This window comes from Maniola hyperantus, chromosome 20 (genome assembly GCF_902806685.2).
Source record: "Maniola hyperantus chromosome 20, iAphHyp1.2, whole genome shotgun sequence".
In the NCBI taxonomy this organism is placed as follows: Eukaryota; Metazoa; Arthropoda; class Insecta; order Lepidoptera; family Nymphalidae; genus Maniola; species Maniola hyperantus.
Genome location: NC_048555.1, coordinates 6,188,791 through 6,208,226, shown reverse-complemented (window position 1 = coordinate 6,208,226; position 19,436 = coordinate 6,188,791). Strand labels below are relative to the sequence as shown.

General features: G+C 37.0%; 3 protein-coding genes across 3 annotated transcripts in view; 1 reads left to right on the top strand and 2 right to left on the bottom strand.

Moving 5' to 3' along the window:
• LOC117992137 (RE1-silencing transcription factor) overlaps positions 1-17,626 on the bottom strand; it is a 35,480-nt gene extending 17,854 nt beyond the window's left edge. Inside the window, 8 exon segments of the mRNA XM_069505292.1 lie at positions 2,847-3,035; positions 3,690-3,901; positions 3,904-4,081; positions 5,648-5,772; positions 15,212-15,511; positions 16,089-16,140; positions 17,035-17,438; positions 17,546-17,626. Coding sequence (XP_069361393.1) covers positions 2,847-3,035; positions 3,690-3,901; positions 3,904-4,081; positions 5,648-5,772; positions 15,212-15,511; positions 16,089-16,140; positions 17,035-17,346 — 1,368 coding nt within the window. The 5' untranslated portion in view covers positions 17,347-17,438; positions 17,546-17,626.
• Positions 979-2,232, top strand: LOC138403714 (uncharacterized). Its single transcript, XM_069505347.1, has one exon. It carries the CDS (start codon positions 1,050-1,052, stop codon positions 1,782-1,784), a length of 735 nt encoding a protein of 244 aa, XP_069361448.1. The 5' UTR covers positions 979-1,049; the 3' UTR covers positions 1,785-2,232.
• LOC117992110 (gastrula zinc finger protein XlCGF57.1-like) lies at positions 13,651-15,205 on the bottom strand. The gene has a single exon (XM_069505342.1). The coding sequence runs from the start codon at positions 15,081-15,083 to the stop codon at positions 14,112-14,114; it is 972 nt and encodes a 323-aa protein (XP_069361443.1). The 5' UTR covers positions 15,084-15,205; the 3' UTR covers positions 13,651-14,111.
• Positions 17,627-19,436: the final 1,810 nt, after the last annotated feature.

The window sequence follows — 19,436 nt, the reverse complement described above, 5'->3', positions numbered from 1 at the left end:
TAGTTCCATAGTGTTAGCTTGGCTTAAAACTTCACCTCATACTCTTCAAGTATTCGAGGCTAATCGAGTTTCACAGATACAAAATTCCACAGTACCAATCACGTGGCGACATATTTCGAGCGAATTGAACCCTGCCGACTGTGCTTCACGGGGCCTAACAGCTTCGGGTCTGGTATCTCATCCATTGTGGTGGGGACCGCGATGGTTAACTTATTCGGAATCGGTTTGGCCTGCATCAAGGGCTAATCAAGTAGCACCTGCGGATTTACCTGGGATTCGGTGTTCGGTAGCTACAACTTCAGAACCCCTCCCAGATTTCAGTTTCCTCATGGAGCGTTATAGCTCCTTGGATCGGCTTATTTCAGTTACCGCGTGGATTCGGAGATTCCTTTTTAATTGCCGTCGAAAGGGTAAGAGGAATACTAAGGCATATTTAACACCACAGGATAGGAAGGAGGCATTGCTACTGTGGATTTCTCTCCTGCAGAGGAATTGTTTCGGTGCAGAGATTGAGAATATTCGGAACGGCCAAACCTTGAAGGGGCATTTGAGGCGTCTCAACCCCTTCATTGACTCGGACGGTCTCCTTCGTGTTGGAGGACGCCTTGAGCACTCGGATCTCTCTTACGAGGCAAGACATCCATTGTTGCTTCCTAAGTCGGGTCACTTTGTTGAACTGCTAATATTGGATTTGCATCTGAAAAATTCGCATGCCGGCCCAAACGCTCTTCTGGCTCTCTTACAACGTGACTATTGGGTTCTTTCGGCCAGAAGAGCAGTGCGAAAGATCACATTAAATGCATTTCATGCTACAAACTAAAGGGGATCACAACCCAACCCTTGATGGGAAATTGCCCAGAGACCGGGTTTTGGCGTCCAGACCCTTTCAAGGTGTGGGGACCGATTTTGCGGGCCCATTTTATGTAAAGTCACATAAGTTGCGGAATCCAAAAGTCACCAAGGTATTTGTGTGCCTGTCCACTAAGTCCGTCCACTTAGAACTGGTTTCGGATTTGTCTTCGGAGGCCTTTGTCGCCTGTCTCTCTCGCATGACCTCTAGACGCGGGTTGCCAGCGGTCATTAGGTCAGATTGTGGGTCAAATTATAAGGGTAGCGACAGGTATTTACGGGAAGTTTTCCAATTTTTGGAACAAAATCAATCACAAATCGGTCATGATTTAGCTCGGCGCGGTATCACCTGGATTTTCGATCCTCCCGCGTGCCCATCCTGGGGAGGTTTATTTGAGGCAGCAGTGAAGTCCGCCAAGACTCATTTAAAACGTACTATTGGGGAAACAACTTTGACATTCGAGGAACTTAGTACTGTTTTCTGCAAAATCGAAGCAGTCTTAAACTCACGGCCTTTGTGCCCCCTATCTTCGGACCCTAACGACCTAGAGGTTCTGACCCCAGGTCATTTTCTTATCGGACAACCGCTAACAGCACTCCCAGAGTATCCTTTTCAGGAGGAAAAGACTTATAAATTGTCTCGGTTTCAGTTGCTACAGCAACTATCTCAAAGAATTTGGCATCGGTGGCATTTAGAATACCTTCACACCCTACAACAGCGATTGAAGTGGACTGATCCAGCTGTCCCACCTAAAGTTGGGGACTTAGTTTTACTAAAAGAGGACAATGCACCACCTCTTCAATGGCGCCGCGGTCGGATTGTAGCGTTGTATCCTGGGAAGGACGGCGTGGTCAGGCTCGCGGATGTACGGGTAGCGCAGGGTACAGTCTTGCAACGGGCAATCTCCAAGTTGTCCCGTTTGCCTCTAGATTAGGTTTATTAGGTTTATTTTCGGTTAGGCTTAGGGTAAATAGTTGTTAGTTTTTATTAGGTTTTCGGAAGCAGTTGAAGACTGCTTGGGCGGGGGTATGTTTGGTAATTAATTGTTAACTGGTAACTCCAAACGTCAAACAGTCAGTTTTCGTTTATTTTCTGACAGTGACGTTGTCACTGTCAAGGACATTCACGTTTTTTCGGTTGGATCGGCCGCTGCTCGCCGCCACATCTCGGTATAGTTTTAATTCTTTCGGCTATATTTCGGCAATACCACATTACACGAACATTCCACCACTAAACAAAAGTGAAGTGCAAAGTGAACAAGCAAGAGTCGGGCCCGACGTTCATCTTACGAGGAGCAGAACACCTTACAAGGTAATACTAGCAACTGATTTACACTATAATCGGGTTTATTTTGGATTTATCTTGCTCCGCGAACCGCGGACGAAACACCGTACGGAACCCTAAAAATAAGGTTTTTTCAAGTCAGTCTTGTTCTTTTTAACAGACTTCCAAAAAGGAGGTGGTTCTCAATTCTTTTGTATAGTTTAATTGATGTATGTACGTCGATTTTTTTCGAAGTTTCTGGACCGATTTGCAAATTTTTTTTAATCAACAGAGGATGTTTCCGTGGTCGTCCCATAAAAACTGTTGCCACTACACTTAGCATGAAGTGATTTCTAATACTATTCGGAAGAAAATATAAAAAATTACGTAAGAATTTTTTACACCTTTATTATCTGTTATCTCCCAAAGCCACCAGGATCCAACACAAGGGTTCCACCCACTGTTGGGGACAATATGCAGAGAAACTTTCGTCTATACTAATATTATAAAGAGGTAATGTCGTTAAGTTTGTTTGTAGGGGGTAATCTCTGGAACTACTGAACCGATTTTAAAAATTCTTTCACCAGTAGAAAGCTACATTATTCCAGAGTTACATAGGCTATACGGGATCTTTAAAAACCTAAATCCACGCGGGCGAAGCCGCGGGGATCAGCTAGTCTTTTATAAAATAAAGAAGATCTGACACGCGCTGGGTCTCTCTATTATATCTCACCTTTTGGCCTTTTTTCCCTTCATATTGTTTTTTGACTTCAAAATTTATTTCATCATCACTGCCCCCATCATCAAATAAAGTTGGTTTATGATTGTTAGGTTTAATATGGCCGTTTGCTGTTGATATTTCTTGAACTGCACTATCCTCTTCAGTATCGGAAAATATTATTTTTTTATTCGATTGCTTGTCCTGATAATGATAAACACAATTTTTAAAAACGAAGAATCCATACTTCTATATAGTTTTTCACGGCCCATCTGTTTAACCTATTTTGACATTACACACACAATAAACAACGGTACAAAATACTAAAATTTAGAGTCTTTAAATGTAAAATCCATGTTCCGTCCTTTTTTAGCAATATTAAAAAGAAAAGGATGCAGATACTCTAAATTTAGTTTAGCCATGCCATGCTTGCAATTCTGGGATGGACGCAGGCTACTTTTTGTCCCAGAAAGTAAAAGAAATCCCAAGCGATTTTTGAAGGCCCATCTGCTTAACTGATTTTGGTGAAATTTGGGTACAGATATAGCCTGCATCCCAAGATCAGACATGGGCTACTTTTTATCTCAGAAAACAAAGAGTTCTCATAGGATTTTAAAAAAATCTAAGTCCATGTGAATGTAGCATTTTTAATATACTTTTTAATGGTCAATATAGTAATTTATCACTTTTATACTGTAATCAGATAATGGTGATAAATAATTAGGTATTATCTTTTACTAAAATGATTAACTGTAGTTTATAGATATAATACTTAGTGATTACCCTTCAATTTAAATTACTTACCATTGAATTTCTCATTAGCATAAAAATAAATCTACCAACTGTTTTACTACTTACAATACTGACTAACCCAATCTTTATGATATTTTTCTTTTCATTAAACTCTTGCCTCTTTTTCTTCATTGACTCTTGCCTTTTCTTGTCCGAGTTTTGTTTCTTTTCATCATTTTGGAATAAATTATCATATTGTTTGTTACTCTCCTCAGCTTTTCTACTTTGTTTACTGTCTAATGTATTAGTGAACTGGTTTTCATTAGAAGCATGGTTGATTTGATTAAGCTGCTTGGTTGAAAACGCTTGCTGTAAATTTTCATGTACAGGTTTTTCTTAGATTTTCTTAATATGTTTATGTCATTTAAGTCTTCATCATTAAACTTCCTTTTATGTGTGTTATGGTGTTCTCCATTATTATTTTTCTTTATAGGCAGGTGTACTTCTTGATTCATAAACTAAAAATAACATCATTTTAATGCAAGCTATATAAGTTAGAACTCGGAAGCACAGTGACAATCATAAAAAAATAACTATAAACTAAAAAAATGAAAATAAAAAAAATGTTAAAATTGTAATTAAATTTATTTTATATTTTAATGTTATTTATTGTTTATAGGATCTGTAAAAATAAATTTTAAAATCCAGCTTTCCCCGTCTGCCAGATAAGCGGTCACCAAAATTAAATAAAAACTGTGCATATGCAGACTCCAAAAGGGGTGATAAAGGAAAAGCTGGCACAAATTGTTAGTATTTTAGTGGTGACACTAACAGAGGACTATTCTCCTCTGTGCCTGCTAAAATCAGGGGGGTCTGAATAGATAGAATAGAATTTATTTATTCAAGTAGAATTGTTACAAGTTCTTTTGCATCGTTAACTAGTTTAATTTACCACTGGTTCGGACTGCCGTTCCTACCGAGAAGAACCAGCAAGAAACTCGGCGGTTGCTCTTTTCAAGTCATCAATTTACAATATTATTATACTGTACAAGCAATTGCAGCCCCGTGCATTGCTGGAGCGAGTCAGCCAGCTTGCTATTAAAAAAATATTCATGACAATCTAAATATATATATGTAGGGCCTGACTAGGCAATGTTATAGGGGCTGACCAAGCATTAACTAATGATGCAAGTGATAACTCATTTAAGGACCCATATAAACGGTGAACACAAATGTAATTCTGCCCAAAATTATTTTTAGTCATAAGTTCTTTAGCGAGTAGTTAGCAAGTATGCTGCAGCCTGCAAGCACCTACAGCTTATGTTACTGGTATGTTATATTTCGGTATAACATTCATTGTTTCCTTTCTGCGAAAGCCCCACAAGAGAGGCACATTGTTAACAAGCTAAGTAGTATAATAACTTCTTAAATTTAAACATAGAAGCTATTGCATCATTTGTTGTAATAGTAGGTCGCCAGGCGATCAGGTAACGAGCGAGCAATGTGCTGACGCTTTGTTTACTCGTAACTTGCGCACCTACTTTGCGACCTGCGAGCAGTGTAATGTATTGTTTAATATTGTAAGTAATGATGTACCGTTTTTGATACAACTTTTATAATTAATGTTTTTTTAAAAAGGGGAGAATATTGTAGGGGCTGACTAGGCATTGTTATAGGGGCTGACTAAGCATTACTCGGGTAGCTAAAGTGAATCGCATACTGGGTAGCCAGTCCCTACCACCCGGTCGTGGAGCGAACACGCGCTCACAAATAAACGGATCAAAAGGTTCGAAGTGTATAATTCACTGTCCCAATACAACACTCCCCAAGACATCCCTACAGTAGTGAAGACCCAAACCTCACATATAAAAGGCAAAGGTGACTGACTGAATGATCTATCAACGCACAGCTCAAACTACTAGACGGATCAGACTGAAATTTGGCATGGAGATAGCTATTATGACGTAGGCATCTGCTAAGAAAGGATTTTTGAAAATTCAACCCCTAAGGAGGTAATAGGGGTTTGAAATTTGTGTAGTTCACGTGGACGAAGTCGCGAGCATAAGCTAGTAAATTATAATAACCTTTTCATCGTCTTTATTCTTTAACTGTTCTCGTTCTCTTTGCAATCTTTCCAGAAAACTTTCACGAGCTCTTGTAACATACAGTCTATTTCCCTGGAAATCCTCATTTGAAAAATGCTTTATACCTGCAAAACGAAATAAAATAAATAAGTAGTTAATATTTATTGATAAATAATAAACAACTAATAAAAAAGAATGATCTACGAATGTCAGTGAAATAGATAAAAAAAGATGTATGCAGCTCACATGAGGTAAAAGTGAAACCTTCAGAAAACTAAACTGAGAAGTGAGAGCAAAGAGTATCAGGAGTAGAATAATTTGTAGGGTTTAGTTCTTACTAGATGATGCCTGCAAGGCAGGACACAGGCTACTTTGTATACAGGAAAATCAGAGTTCCCACAGGATTTTTAAAAAACCTAAATCCACACAGATGAAGTTGCAGGCATCCCCTACTATAATATGATATTATCAACGGTCTAAAGGCTGCAAGGCCGCGTTAGTCACAGGGATGCAAGTACAATCCCTGGGGGTGCCGCAATTTTTGATACATTGTATTAAAATTTATTTCGATATTTAAAATAGCCGCCAAATAGAACAGCTTTTTTGAAGACACCATCTTTCATCGAGGTGTTTTAAGTACCAAATATTAAAGCTCTGTTTTTAAGGTTCCGTACCTCTGTTGTCTGTCTGTCTGTCCATCATGTCTATCAAGAAAACCTATAGGGTTCTTCCCATTGACCTAGAACCATGAAATTTGGTAGGTAGGTAGGTCTTACAGCACAAGTAAAAAATATGAAAATCGTGAATTTGTGGTTATATCACTAAAAAAATGAAAATGTGTTTATAAACAAACTAGCTTATGCTCGCGACTTCGTCCGCGTGGACTACATAAATTGAAACCCCTATTTCACCCCCTTAGGGGTTCAATTTTCAAAAATCGTTTCTTAGTGGATACCTACGTTTTAATAGCTATCTGCATGCCAAATTTCAGCCCGATCCGTCCAGTAGTTTAAGCTGTGCGTTGATAGATCAGTCAGTCAGTCACCTTTTCCTTTTATATATTAAGATAATATAATAATTACAATGTATTCTATCTTGTTCACCCCACAGGTTAAATTCTATTGTCTATGTTTGTGTTTGTTTATTTTTATTGTCCCTTTTTAGTTTCATCAAGTTTTAAATAAGCGGTAATAAAGAAGTTTTCACTTTTCACTTCAACAGTTTTTTTGCAGGACAATGTGGAGAGAAATAGGTATTTTAGGTTAGGTGTTGAAGCGTTTTCAAAAATGTTTTACTATGAAAAACTTGCACAGAATTGAACTTACATGATTCCACGTTAAAATTTGACGCAATTAAAGAAATAAATGCGAATCTTTTCTTGTTATCAGTTTCTAAACCAGGTTTACACTTTAAATCAAAGTTTGTTATTTCTCCATAAGATGAAAATGCATCTTTTAGAGCCTGCTCATTAAAATTGTCTGGCAAATTGCTCACAAATAAGCGAGTATTGAGAGCCATGTAAGAAATATTAACACAAAATCAGAGACAAACTTTTATATCAATTTATTTTATTTTATTTTAAATTGAAAATTGAAAATCCATCCAATAATTTTACGTTTGACAATTGACATTGACCTTTTATTGTCGGTGGACTTGACGACTTGACTGGACTTGACAGTTACATTGACACAGACTTTGACAACCATGCTGTAGTATTTAATAAGGGGCCCCGTAAACGTTCAAGCATGTTTGTCAAATTTTACATTTTTAACGTTTTGTTTGATGACGTCATCAAACACAAGTGCACGGTGCAAATACCATTCAAGGTCAAACAGGCTTGTCAAACAAGGCGTCACTTTCGACGCAGAATTCAGAAAGGGATACTGCGCTGAGCACAGGGACTGGGTGATGAGCACCGCAGACAAAGGATTTCTTGCATTAACTTAACCAATGTGTTTAAAAAAAAAGGAGACGTTGGGCACAAGAATGGTTAAAACAGCGAGATATTATATTCACACACAATGACATTCTAATAAGCAAGGACATCGCACTGGCGCGCATAACAAGGGACCAAGTAAGTGTGCTTAAACTCGGTGTAAGCACACTTTCTTCATTAGTCGCATGTTGACTGCAAAGCTGTCAAGATGCCTAAATGCGCGATCAAAAAGCGCCGAAATAATACGTTAACGACGCAGAAAAGAGATGGTGTGACTTACCACCGGCAAGTTAATTTTATTTACGTAAGATAACATGCGAAAAAGTGTAAAATACTTAGTAAAACCATTGAAAACACTAGAAATATCTAAAATTATTTACAATGTTCCCATTCCTTTCTCTCACACACATCGGAAAGAGACAGATGTAAGGGCGCGTCACGAATGTCGGAAAAACAAAACTGTGGAGTAGCTTTTTTTTGTTCAATGTAAAATCGATTACAACGAGATTATTGGCCATTATTGTATCACATTTATTATATTATCTTTTGATGACCTCCGGTGCGCAGTGGTAGCGCGGTGGATTTGTATGCGCGCGGCCGATTGAGATTTTCTTAATTGGTTTAGGTCGGCTGGTGGGAGGCCTTTGGCCGTGGCTACTTACCACTCTACCGCCAAGCGATTTAACGTTCCGGTACGATGCCATATAGAAACATCTATAACGGGTGTGGATTTTACCCCACCCCTACAAGTTAGCCCGCTACTATCGTAGACTGTATCATCACTTTCTACCAGGTGTGATTGCAATCTAGGGCTAGCTTGTAGTGAATAAAAAACTTGCAAGTTTTCCCAGTTAAGAAAAACATATTACATGCTTCGAAGATAATATTGTTTATCTTTATTTGGTTTTATTTTTCAGCTCCCTGTCAATTGGATGAAGTTCTGAGTGACATTTGTTCGAGCACCCCCCACCTATCTTCAATACCCTGGCCGTGCTCCTCACCGAAATCCTCAATCATCAGCTCTATCCATATTTTTCCTCCGAATAATTTTTTGTCCTCTATACGAAACCATCGGTTAAAAAAAACATACAAAATTTTACAGAAGAGGTGATCAAATGAGTCAGTCAGTCAGTCAGTCAGTGAATCAGCACGAGCAGATATAGTATAAGTATAAGTATAATAGTTATATAGTATAGATATAGTATAATAGTTTCATATTTACAAAAACGAAAAATCTCTCAAAGAAATAACAAAAATTAATAGTGCTACACTACTCCATTCCATTTTTTGTTCAAGTTTGCTTCTAAAATCACCTTATTCAGCTTCGAGTGCTTAATCGATTTGCATTGCGGCTTAATCACTGAGGTTAGTTTACAGGACTTGAATGTTAGCGGGAATGTATAAATGGAGCAGTTGAAGCTAAATAGGGTGAATTTAGAAACGTGTGCCATGTTTGGGCTCTTGTGTTGTATGCCACGATGTGTCCATGCTTTAGAATGTCATTGTTCACACATGATTTACTGAAAGAAATATGGAGCTACAATGGAACGTTTGTTTGACAAACATAGCCGTACACCGTCAAGCATGTTTGACAAACAGACCGTTAATCAAATTTGCCAAACACGTAGTTTGTTTGGCAAACACGTGAAAAATGACCGCAGACGGTCAAGCATGTTTGTAAACACGCAAAATTTGACAAACATGCTTGACCGTCTGCGGGGCCTCTTATAGAACTATATCTCTATGACCCATAGAGATAGTATACACATCCAAGCTATGACCACTACGACAAGGCTCTTTTGGCACTTGAATGACATTGACAGAGGGGCGTAGTTATAGAACAGAGGTTGCCAGCAAATAAACTTTTCTCAATTTTGCGGAATATATTAAAAATGTCAATGTTGAAAATCGAGTAAGTTTTATCTAATTTTAATTGAATACCGATTGTAGACCCAAGATCAGGCACTACCTAATACCTATACATACTAACTCTTTGGGCACTATCAGGCGTTCATCATCATCATGATCAACCCATCGCCGGCTCACTACAGAGCACGGGTCCACGGGTCTCAGAGTGAGAAGGGTGTTGGCAATAGTCTACCACGCTGGCCATGTGCGGATTGGTAGACTTCGCACACCTTTGAGAACATTATGGAGAACTCTCAGGCATGCATGTTTACTCACGATGTTTTCCTTCACCGTTAAAGCAAGTGATATTTAATTACTTAAAACGCACATAACTCCGAAAGGTTAAAGGTGCTCGGGATCGAACCCCCGACCTCCGATTGGAAGGCGGACATCCTAACAACTAGGCTATCACAGCTTTCAGGCGTTAGTGCACTGAAATGCAAAGATTATACCTTAGTTTGCGTACCTACCAGCTACCACCTACGCTTTCGCACTGTGCTGGCTGGCTTTCGTTGGTTTCCACAAAATGGCGCGATTGAGAACGCAATGTGTCATTGTGGAGTAGGTACGAATACAGTAGGGCGATTGTCTAACACCTGCATCAATCATTATTACAATCTCAATTGTTCTGATTGGCTGAATTTGTGCGATTCTTGTTGCAACAATGCATTGTAGCCAATAGTGAGCGAGCATTAACCAATCAGAGATGATTGCGTTCGTGACATTGTAGCTGTCAAACAACCGCGGTAGGGCCCCGGGAGTCTGGTTTATACCAAACACAAGCTTCGATTTAGTAATTATTTATTTCATAAAACTTACAGTGTATAAGTTACAATCTTTATCTGCTTTAAATTATCCTAGGCGCCATCTCCACGAACGAAAAAATCGCAGAGATGGTCTCGCCGTGTGATAAAATTCGATATAAACTATGGCCGCGATAATATCGCTGTCGCGCTGTGGATATATCGCTGCTTCAATACAAAAAGAACTCAAACCGAAAAAACACTTTTTTACAGGAGAGCTATTCAAAGTTTTGAACTTTATTTATTGTCTGTAGCTTTGTGCTCTTATCAATTATATGCATGTCATCAGTGATGTGGTTCATAACTCTATGCATGTCATATACTATTAAAAGCGTATTGTAAAGCTGCATTTAATGCTATATAGAGATATATATGTTAGCCTTGAAATATATATTAGCACATAAGTCCCTTTTGCATATAAAATATTAGCCTCTTGTTATAAACTAGCTTATGCTCGCGACTTCGTCCGCGTGGACTACACAAACTTCAAACCCCTATTTCACCCCGTTAGGGGTAGAATTTTCAAAAATCCTTTCTTAGCGGATGCTTACGTCATAATAGCTGTCTGCATGCTAAATTTGAGCCCGATCCGTCCGTAGTTTGAGCTGTGCAAATAGATCAGTCAGTCAGTCACCTTTTCCTTTTATATATCTCGACTCTAGTATCATAAGGTCGGATGTGTACTTCCGACCAAACTCACTTTTTTACATAAAGGTAATGAGCATTTCGGGCTCTTTCTGCCAAGCTGACTCCAGTATTTCTATCTCTTTTCGTTGCAAAGATAAATACATGCATAATGTCGTATCTGAACACTTTCTAAAAATTTGGAGAACCATAATTATATTTTTTGACTTGCGTATGTATGCACCAAAGCAATGGAGAAAAATGATAGATGTATTTTGAGTTCGACCATTATGCTACGAAATAAGTTTATTTGTAATACTAGCTGGTACTGCAGGTACGCACTTCTGCTTCTAAAATATGTAATAATTTGTTAGGTAAAATCACAACAGATGTTATGCTTCGAATTTTTGTATTAATATTTGGACTGTGAATCATTTAAGACTTTTTGCCTTGTAATATAATAATTTTGCAATAAAATTCATGGAAGTAAGTTGAAATAAAGCTTTTGTTTGTGACTACATTAAAGTTGATGTGATTAATAGGTAAGAGATCCATCCTATTTCACCAAAATTTTGGACTAAACTGCGGGAAAAAAGTAAAGAGCCAGAATAAAGCTGAAGACATTTTGAAAATGTAGACTAGAAAATCTTTTAGGACCACGAAAATCACACCATGGAAATCTAAAAATATATTATAATAATACCCCACTAAGCAAAAAACCGTGCATTTATGGTGTTTTTTATGAATCACAGTTCAAATCATCAGTTCAAAAATTTATTGCCCTAGTTTTTAAGGTAGCCTTAAAAAATTAGAGTACCTAATCAATTTTTTCCTTCTTTACCCATCTTATAATCGACCTAATTTGATATTAATCGAGAGCAGAAATTATAAGGCACCTACAATATGTGATGATAGTGATTCCAACGAAACATACCTAATTGTAGGAAGCTTTAGATTATGTTAATTTAAATATAAATGTAGTATAAATTAATTTATTAATTAAACAACTAATAAAAGTGAAAGTAAAAAAATAAAAAAACTTAACTAAAACACGAAAGAAACAGTTTAAAAAAGTATCTGTTAAAAAGAACAGTCGAAACAAAGCAATGGAATTTTCAAGAAAGCAGAAAGTATTTTTTTAATTACAAAAGTGGCAATGCCGGATTTGACTAACAGTAATTCCTTATACCTTCGTAGTTTCTGCACCTTAAAAACGATTCATGATGCTACCAGCAGTGTTGCTACTTTAATGTGGTCTAAAAACATCAGCTGCAGCGGAAGGAATAAATCAGTATCTTGTCTTATTTCATTAATCTACTAGAGAAGAAACAAAGTATTCTCGAAATTGTTGAAGAATTGACTTTGTGGTCTGATAATTGTGTCGGTCATAATCGGAGCATGATAATCGTTATGGCTTACTTATGATTATTATAAGGATTACCACACTAAAAGGTGATAAATCACAAGCTTTATGCTAAAATGCAACATGTACCTACGTGGAGTAAGATGTAATCCATGCACAAATAGAAAAAAAGGGAACAGCTGAAAACAATGCAGATTACTAAACTAAGAGATTGGTCACAGTTTACAAGAACATGCGAAGGAAACAAAACTTTTTGATAAGTTTGATTTGGCACTACAACATATTTTTAAAGACCACATCCCTTTACAAAGGTGATATATCAGGACCGGTGATATATCAGGACAGAACGGCGGGGATTTTCAGATTTCGGAATATATTACCTGGCTACAACTAACGCAATAATGCTGGGTGTTATTATTTTATAAAAACTACTTTAAAGAAGACTTTTTTGTATTTCATTAGTATGTTATAGGTACATATAAACTTAAAATTCTTCCCCGCTTTCGCCCAATATACGACATAATGAGAAACCATTATCCACTGTAAAATATAACCAACTTTTGCAGTAGGTACCTGCTGACCTCCATTCTTACTTTACGTACCTAATCATTATAAGGAAAATCAGGCTATGTTGGCATGTTTTAGATTTCTATATTGATGTAACCGTCATGTATGCAATTCCACAAAAAATGTTTGACCCACTGTAGGTTTCTAATTACTTTGTAATTTTTTTTTCAATTTTTGGCCGTTGTTTTTAATTAATGGGCTTTATTTGTGAATTTGTAAATTTTATTTTCATTCATTCAGAAGTCACAAGGTTTACACGGATGCAATGGTCAGACTATCGGGCGAATGCAATTATTATGTTTCAGATCTAACTAATCAGTTTCAGAAAAATCAGATAGGTACATTGTTGCTATCTCACAAAACTCCTAAATGATTTTTGTGAGATAACTACTGTGATATTTTGTCCGAATATTACTTATGTATAATCAGTTAAGACGTATTATGAAATATTAAGTAATAGATCCGACTTTTATTTCAAATTTGTAATAGTAAAAATTGCAGCCATAAAGTCGGTTTACAACTTATGCACACAATTTTTTAGCACAGTTACGAATATTACCAGCATAAAGTCGCATATCGTCCATTTTGAAGAAATTGTGAGTTTATATTTTATTTATTAATGATAAAGTATTTCTAGTAATGGTTAATGATAGGTACAGTTAAGTGTTAAATATTACAAAAACAATTGAAATTGTATCTCTAGTAGTTTAGAAATTATGACCCGATTTCCCTAGCATTTTTGATTTGGCTCTCCTGAAAAGTAGCAAAAATCCACATCCGACCTTATGATACTAGAGTCGAGATATATAGATAATAGGAAAAAATAAATGCTCTTTTGAGGTACAGAACCCTCAAATCTTAACCAAATTAAAATGGGACCACCTCTGAAGTCTGAAGTATGCCCTACCAAACAAAAAAAGAATCATCAGAATCGGTTCATAATTGGCGGAGTAATCGAAACAACAAACATACAGTAGAATTGAGAACCTCCTCCTTTTTTGAAGTCTGTTAAAATACTTTTTCAGACAACTTCGACACCCCACCGAATCTACGTGTTTTTTACTTGCGCACTAAAATAGACTAATAATATAAATAACTATCGAGAATTTTCACAGAAAACTTGAGCATCTCATTGAACCGAAGCTACTCACGAAGATTTAGCCTGTAATTATCTGATCACTAAAAAAATATGCGGTGGCTGCTGGACTAATTGGACAAATACGCAAGAAAATGATATATGAAGACCGAAGACTCATACAGGACTCATACTGTGTGAATCTTTTTTATATGACATATTAAAGCATATTTGTTTGTAAATTTAGAATTACACAAGTTACAATAGTAAAGTTTCTCTCTAGCGTGAGTTCTGATGTGACATTTCAATCCGCTTTGCGTCCTACTTTTATGTTCACAATGTGTGCAAGAGAAAGGTTTCTCTCCAGTGTGAGTCATGATGTGCGTCACTAAACGGTCTTTATATGCAGTACTAAATGGACAAATATCACAAGAAAAAGGTTGGAGTCCTGTGTGAGTCCTCATATGAGATTTTAAGCTGCTGTTACATGAAAATTTAGAATTGCAAAGGTGACAATAGTAATGTTTCTCTCCTGTGTGAGTCCTAATGTGAATTTCTAAAGCGCATTTCGTCTTACATTTATGTTCACAATGTTTGCAAGAGAAAGGTTTCTCTCCAGTATGAATCATGATGTGTGTCTTTAAGCGATTTTTATGTGCAGTTTTAAATGAACAAATATCGCAAGAAAAAAGTTTTTCTCCAGTGTGCGTCCTCATGTGCCTAGTTAAAACATCTTTAGTTGTATAATTTTTATTACAAACGTTACAATGAAAAGGTTTTTCACCAGTGTGAGTCTTCATGTGAGTTTTTAATTGCCTTTTCCTTTTAAATTTGACCTCGCAATGTTTGCAAGAGAAAGGCCTTTCATCAGTGTGAGTATTCATATGGGACTTAAGACCACATGTTCGCGCAAATTTTAACCCGCAAAGCTCACAAGAAAATGGTTTTTCACCGGTGTGAACCCTCCTATGTCTCACTAAAGCCTCTGAACGTGTAAATCTAAATTGGCAAATTGTGCAAGAAAATGGTTTTTCGCCTGTATGCATTCTCATATGTGCAGTTAAAGTGTCTTTGTGAGAGAAACTCGTGTTACAAATGTTACAACAAAAAGGTTTTTCACCAGTGTGAGTCTTCATGTGCGCTGTCAATTCACTTCGCATTGCAAATTTCGCACGACACAGTTTACAAGGATAAGTTTTTTCTCTAGTGTGCCTCCTAAAGTGAGTTGACAATGAACTTGAAGTTCTAAATTTATACTCACAATACTTGCAAGAGAAAGGTTTCTCACCAGTGTGAATCTTGATGTGTGAAAGTAAGCGTTCTTTATGAGCAGTTTTGAATGGACAAGTATTGCAAGAAAAAGGTTTTTCTCCAGTGTGAGTCCGCAGGTGCTTCACTAAAGATTTATGTTTCAATACTTTTTGGCAAAGGTCGCAAGTGGAGTACACTACCTCCCTAGTGCTCTTGTGAGTCCTCATATGTAAACGTAAACCACTTTTGTTTTTGCATTTATAACTGCAAACATTGCAAGACTGAGGTGTTTTAGCAGCATGTTGGATTTTTGTGTATTTCTTCTGCAGAAAAGTGCCTGAAAGAAAAATATCACTACTAAGTACAAATTATAATTATTACAGATGTAAATTCAAATTTAAATCACCTGTAGCAGGTCAAGGTTACCATAATATCATATTGTAGTCGGGAATTAAAACAAGATAGATTTATATCTTTACACATAAATCTGTTTTGTTTTAACTCAAATCTGAGCAAAGTAGAAGTGCACTACAGATCTACAGATAGTGCCTTAGAATATCAACTCACTTTAACCAAAAATATATTTAAAACCAGGTCAAGTGTGAGTCACACTCGCACACAAAGATTTTTGCATGACAGTCATTTTGAAATTTTTATTATTTGTTGTTATAACAGCAATAGAAGTACAGTCCGTAAAAATTTCAGCTCTCTACCTATTAAGTTTCATGAGATACAGTCCCTCTGTGCCCAGCTGGCACACCTAAAAGCCAATAATTGGGAATTGAATTGAGATACAGTCCGCTGACAGACAGACAGATGGACAGATAGCGGAGGCTTAGTAATAGAGCCCCATGGTCATCCTTCAGGTGTGGTATATGTTAATTTATAGGTTTGTGATATCTCTCTGCACTTACCAAATGTTTGTGCACTGTATAAGGACCTTCTTTTAGTTTCTGAAGGCTCCCACTGAAACCAAATATTACAATTAGAAAAATGTACACTACTAGATGACAAGTGTGGCTTCGTCCAGGTGGATTTAGGTTTTTACAAATCCTTTGGGAACTCTGATTTTCCTGGATATAAAAAATAGCACATGTCCATTGTGCATCCCTGGGATGCCAACTAACTGTGTACCAAATTTAGGTATCACAGATAGCCCTCTATGCAGAAAATGCAATGGTGTATCTGCCTAACAAGAAGCCTACATTTGCTCCCCAGCAACACTTTCTGAAGTCCTTGCCAACCTGGGTGGCTTGCTTGGATTCTACAGTAAGCTTGGTTGGCTGGAGTGATCTGACAGTCACACCAGCAGTCTTACATACAACTATGTCTAAGTGTGGAAAAGTAGCATTCACTTAGGGAAACACATTGTATACCCTGAGGATGCTACTTCAATTCCAATTTAAAAAAGTGCTGCTATATCTGGCGGCCACAGGATTTGACAAGGAAATGTGAAGTGGATACAATCCCAATGGATCGGAGACGGTCAAAGTGATACAGGGCATTCAAGAACCTGCGTAGCCCCAAAGTATAAGAAGTGTGGAAAAGAAACCCTAGATTAAGAATAATGATAACTTAACTGCTTTTAATATTTTTCAATAAATGAAATTGGGGTGTGAGGCAGCGGGACGCCCATCATCCGCACCTCTCTCGTCTGCACCGGGTTAACATTGGCTGGGGGTGTGCCGGCAATTCCCTCCCCCATTGCCATCTCAAGTTATCACAGACTATAACTATGAACAGATGCCAAAACTTTGTGAGCTAAGCTATGACAAGTTAGTTAAGTTCACTGTGTGGCTTCAACTTTAAGGTGGAGTGCTAGTAGGTACATTCATTAAAAAATATTGATATACAACTCACATCGCTATCTGTCTCATGCCCTGTAGATTCCTCAGCGTCTGAAGATATATTATTATCATCTAATTCTTGCTGTTCTTCGTTTTTCACTTCGGTTCTAATGAAAATAAAAAAAGCTTCTGTTTTAATGGGCATTATCATGTTGAGAATTTGTTGGTCTAAATCCTTAGCATCTACATATATGCCAGTTTTAGATAATATGTTTTCTTTAGCTGTAGGAAAGTCTTCCGTGTTAGGTAGTATGTCAGTGTAGTCTTTGATGTCAGCTTCAACTTTTATATTGTATAGACTGCTCAGCTGTTCCATTTCTGACATCGTGAAGAGTTTTGAGAGTTTGGTTCAGCAGCAACAGTTGCAGCGACAGCTTGATAAAAATTAGTAGACCGTAATACACAAGGTGACACTTCCTGAAAAAAATATTTTTTCATATTGTTATTGTATCACTATCATATTATTGTATCACAATTGTATCAAAGAAAACGTCACTACGTTTAATATATCACCAAATAGGTACCAATTTAAATAAAAGGTATTAAAGTCAATTCAAAATCCAAATCTGCCAATAACGTGCCAATAACATCAACCACAGAGTACATTGAATCTAGGGCAGTGTTTCCATATGTAAATCGAGAATTACCGTGTTGAAGGGTTAAAATTACGGTGTTTCTAGATTAAATTACGGTGGATTAGCTAAAAGAATACCGTGTAACTTACCGTGTCATTTTTAAAAGAAAAAACGTCACGAATTTGCTTTTTAATCAATTATTAATATTATTCTGAATCTGACTCTCCTAGAATAGCAATATCTTTTTCATATTATACGGATTTATTCATATTAATATTTTGTTAAATCTCATTAGTTTTACATTTCACTCCTTCCTAATTGCTTGAATAAGGACGAAAATAGATTGCTGAGATTCGATGCTTAAACCGAGAGCAAGAGAAATGTTGCCATTACGAAATATGCTAACGTGACTGAGATTCGTACTCGTATTACGCAGTATACTATGAATTTTTAACGTGATTTTTGTATTACGGTGACACGGTCAAGGTAATGGCCATATTACCTTGACGGTAGATTAGGGCTGAATTACGGTGCATCTACGGTAATTACCGTGTACATGGAAACACTGAATTCTAGGGGTACATCAACAATCAAATCAACATTGACATTACCCATACTAGTAAATTATTATCTATGACTAGCTTATGCTCGCGACTTTGTCCGCGTGGACTACACAAATTTCAAACCCCTATTTCACCCCCTTAGCGGTTGAATTTTCAAAAATACTTTCTTAGCGGATGCCTACGTCATAATAGCTATCTGCATGTAAAATTTCAGCCCGATCCGTCCAGTAGTTTGAGCTGTGCGTTGATAGATCAGTCAGTCAGTCAGTCAGTCACCTTTTCCTTTGATATATTTAGACTAGCTTATGCTCGCGACTTCGTCCGCGTGGACTACAAAATTTCAAACCCCTATTTCACCCCCTTAGGAGTTGAATTTTCAAAAATCCTTTCTTAGCGGATGCCTACGTCATAATAGCTATCTGCATGCCGAATTACAGCCCGATCCGTCCAGTAGTTTTAGCTGAGCGTTGACAGATCAGTCAGTCAGTCAGTCAGTCACCTTTTCCTTTTATATTAGTATGGATTGACATCCCCATTCAACCTCTCGTATAATCACACTTCACAGATATAGTGATCTGTGATTCAACCAAAGCACGTGTTGAGTGTCTCCAACGTAGACAGAGTAATAAAGGTAGATGCAGGAACGTTTGTTTTCTCATTCACACTACAAATAGAGAACAGATAAAGTTACTTATGTGATAAACAGAGACGCAGCTAACCTATTTTTTGTCCCTTGTCCTGTAACTGGTTTTTTTCAAGAATACATACAAGAAGTTGCAAAACAAACTTTGAGAATTCGTGGCATACCTAATTGTATTTCTCATGAGTTGTTTGATTAATTGTTTTCACATACAAAACGTTTAATACAATTAATATTGTTGATCGGTTAATACAAATACCTATTGACTACTAAACAATAGTAATATTTGTCGTGTTATTCATTGTTACGTCGTGCTATCGCTATCTCATACGCGGTTACACAGTACTTAAATCTACCTATTATTCTTCTATCTACGGTCTCCAAAGTCCAACCACAGAACACTATATTAAGTAAAATACTCCCTTTAGAGGCCTCGCAGACGGTCAAGCATGTTTGTCAAATTTCACGTGTTTGTTAAACAAACTACGTGCTTGATTTCTCATTAGTTATTTACTTGTTTTCACATAAAAAACGTTTAATAGAAATATTGTTGATCGGTCAATACAAATATTGACTACTAAACAATAATTGTCGTGTTATTCATCGTTACGTCGTGCTTTCGCTATCTCAGATGCGG